The sequence below is a fragment of the Echinops telfairi genome, unplaced genomic scaffold, assembly GCF_000313985.2.
Source record: "Echinops telfairi isolate 266 unplaced genomic scaffold, ASM31398v2 ScPeMD7_30;HRSCAF=105, whole genome shotgun sequence".
NCBI lineage: Eukaryota > Metazoa > Chordata > Mammalia > Afrosoricida > Tenrecidae > Echinops > Echinops telfairi.
The window spans coordinates 4,732,747-4,734,680 of NW_022103927.1; the positions used below are offsets into that span (position 1 = coordinate 4,732,747).

Here is a 1,934-nt window from a genome sequence, read left to right on the forward strand (position 1 = left end):
GGCGGTGGTGGCGGCAGCAGTGGCGTGCTGGGCGCTGAGTGGCCCTCACCCCTGCAGGCTGAACCAGCAGCAGCTGGCCGACCTGCGGGCCCAGGTGGAGGACCTGCAGAAGACCCTGCAGGAGCAGGGGGGCAGGAGCGAGGACGTGAGTGCTCACCTCTTCCCTGCCTGGCCCTCCCTCGAAAGTCCCAGTAACCCTCCTCTCTCTCTCCCCCTTGCTGCCTGATGCTCCGTGCAGGCCATTGTAAGTACGGTGGGCTGAGAACTGCCCCCTTGACCCTGACCTGGGAAAGAGGTCCTGGACCTCCAAACCCCTCCTCATCCCCTGCCTCTTGTCTTCCCCGCAGTCCACCCTGCTGAAGAGGAAACTGGAGGAACATCTGTGAGTCCCAGGAGGCGGACTTCCCCAAGGGGCAGGGAAGAAGGGAACACAGCCTGGGGGCGGCAAGCTAAAGCCAGGGCTCAGATCCTTCCAGGACAAGGGAGTGAGAGATGGGTCACTGTTGGCGGGAAGAAGAGGGGGCATTTGGAAGGCATTTCCCAGAAGGATGTTGAAATGATACTTGCCATATATATGATCCCTGGTGGCATGGTAGTTATGTGCAGTGGGCTACCAACTGCAGGGTCAGCCATTGTAACCAATAGCCACTCTGTGGGAGAAGACCCAGCTTCCTACTCCTGACATCAAAGAGTCACAGTCTTAGAACCCGCAGGAGCAGATCTATATATTTTTAGGGTTACCGTGAGTCATCATCAACTCAATGGCCGTGAGTGGATTTTGGCACACACACACACACACACACACACACACACATTTAAACTCCATAGCTGTCAAATTTATGCTTCAAACAGGGAAAACATTAAGGAGAGGAAAAAAAAAAACACCCTCTACTATCCCAAGCTATGTAGATAGAAGCGGGGTGCTTTCCAGGCCACCCACATTCACACCGCTTCCACCCCCTTCCTGTTCCTATGAGTGTATGATGGAAACCCTCTGTGCAAGCCAGCAGAGTATAGATCTCTCCAACCCTCATTTCCACAGAAGGCGAGAGCCGGGCTCCTCGCCTTCACTGCTGAGCTTCCCTGAAAATAACTGGCATGCGATTTCCTCATTTCTCCCAGGAAGGGCTTCCAGCCCACAGAGGCTGGCTGGCTGCCTTGGGGCCCTGGTGCAAGTGTGGTTGGGAAGGTGGCCTGCGTGTGTGTGTGTGTGTATGTGTGCGCGCGCGGGCGTGCATCCTATAATGTATTTAACTAGCCTTTTCTAGACATGTGCGATTTCAGACAATGTGCCCAAATCTAAACGTTGATTACTTTGTTGCAGCAGCCTTTTGCGAGTGTAGCAATATGTAGCAGAAGTGGAAACAGGGCCCTAAGGCTACATACTTTTGTAGTTTTATTGGGAGACATAGCAGAGTCCACCGTTGAGACATTGTATCACGTTCTGTGTCCACTGGGTGAGCCGCACAAACAGAGTGCCTGTCAGAACTCTCTGGAGTTTTTGCTACAGTTGCCAGAAGCTTTGGTTGGCATCACCTTCTTTTATAAGCGATTTGCATGCAAGAAAGATCTGTCTGCTGCCTGGTTGTATCTGGAGGAAGCTATGGAGGGGGGAGGATGGTGGCTGGACAGAGAAGGGGTGATGGAGCTTGATGGAAGAAATGGCTGGTCTCTGGGGCACGGGGCTAGTGGTATGTATGCAGGATGGGGCCCTGATCCGAGGCTGAAGCAATGTTGAGAAAGGACACAGTTCCTGGGGCGTGAGAAACACGCCGAGGTCTCTGTAGCCAGGGTAGGAGTATTTCTAGCCACCTAGGAAGACCTGGTGGTGTGATGATGGTTACATGCTGGGCTGCTAACCACAAAGCCAGCAGTTCAAAACCACCAATTGCTCCGTAGGAGAAAGGTTAGGCTCTCTTTCTGTCTTTCTCTCT

At 53.4% G+C, this 1,934-nt stretch overlaps 1 protein-coding gene across 1 annotated transcript in view; it reads left to right on the forward strand.

Annotated features, from left to right (window-relative positions):
- HOOK2 (hook microtubule tethering protein 2) overlaps positions 1 to 1,934 on the forward strand; it is an 11,935-nt gene that overhangs the window by 8,221 nt on the left and 1,780 nt on the right. Inside the window, exons 15-18 of the mRNA XM_004715594.2 lie at positions 58 to 145; positions 239 to 244; positions 348 to 382; positions 1,123 to 1,189. Of these exons, the coding sequence (XP_004715651.1) occupies positions 58 to 145; positions 239 to 244; positions 348 to 382; positions 1,123 to 1,189 (196 nt within the window). The remainder of the gene's footprint in view (positions 1 to 57; positions 146 to 238; positions 245 to 347; positions 383 to 1,122; positions 1,190 to 1,934) is intronic.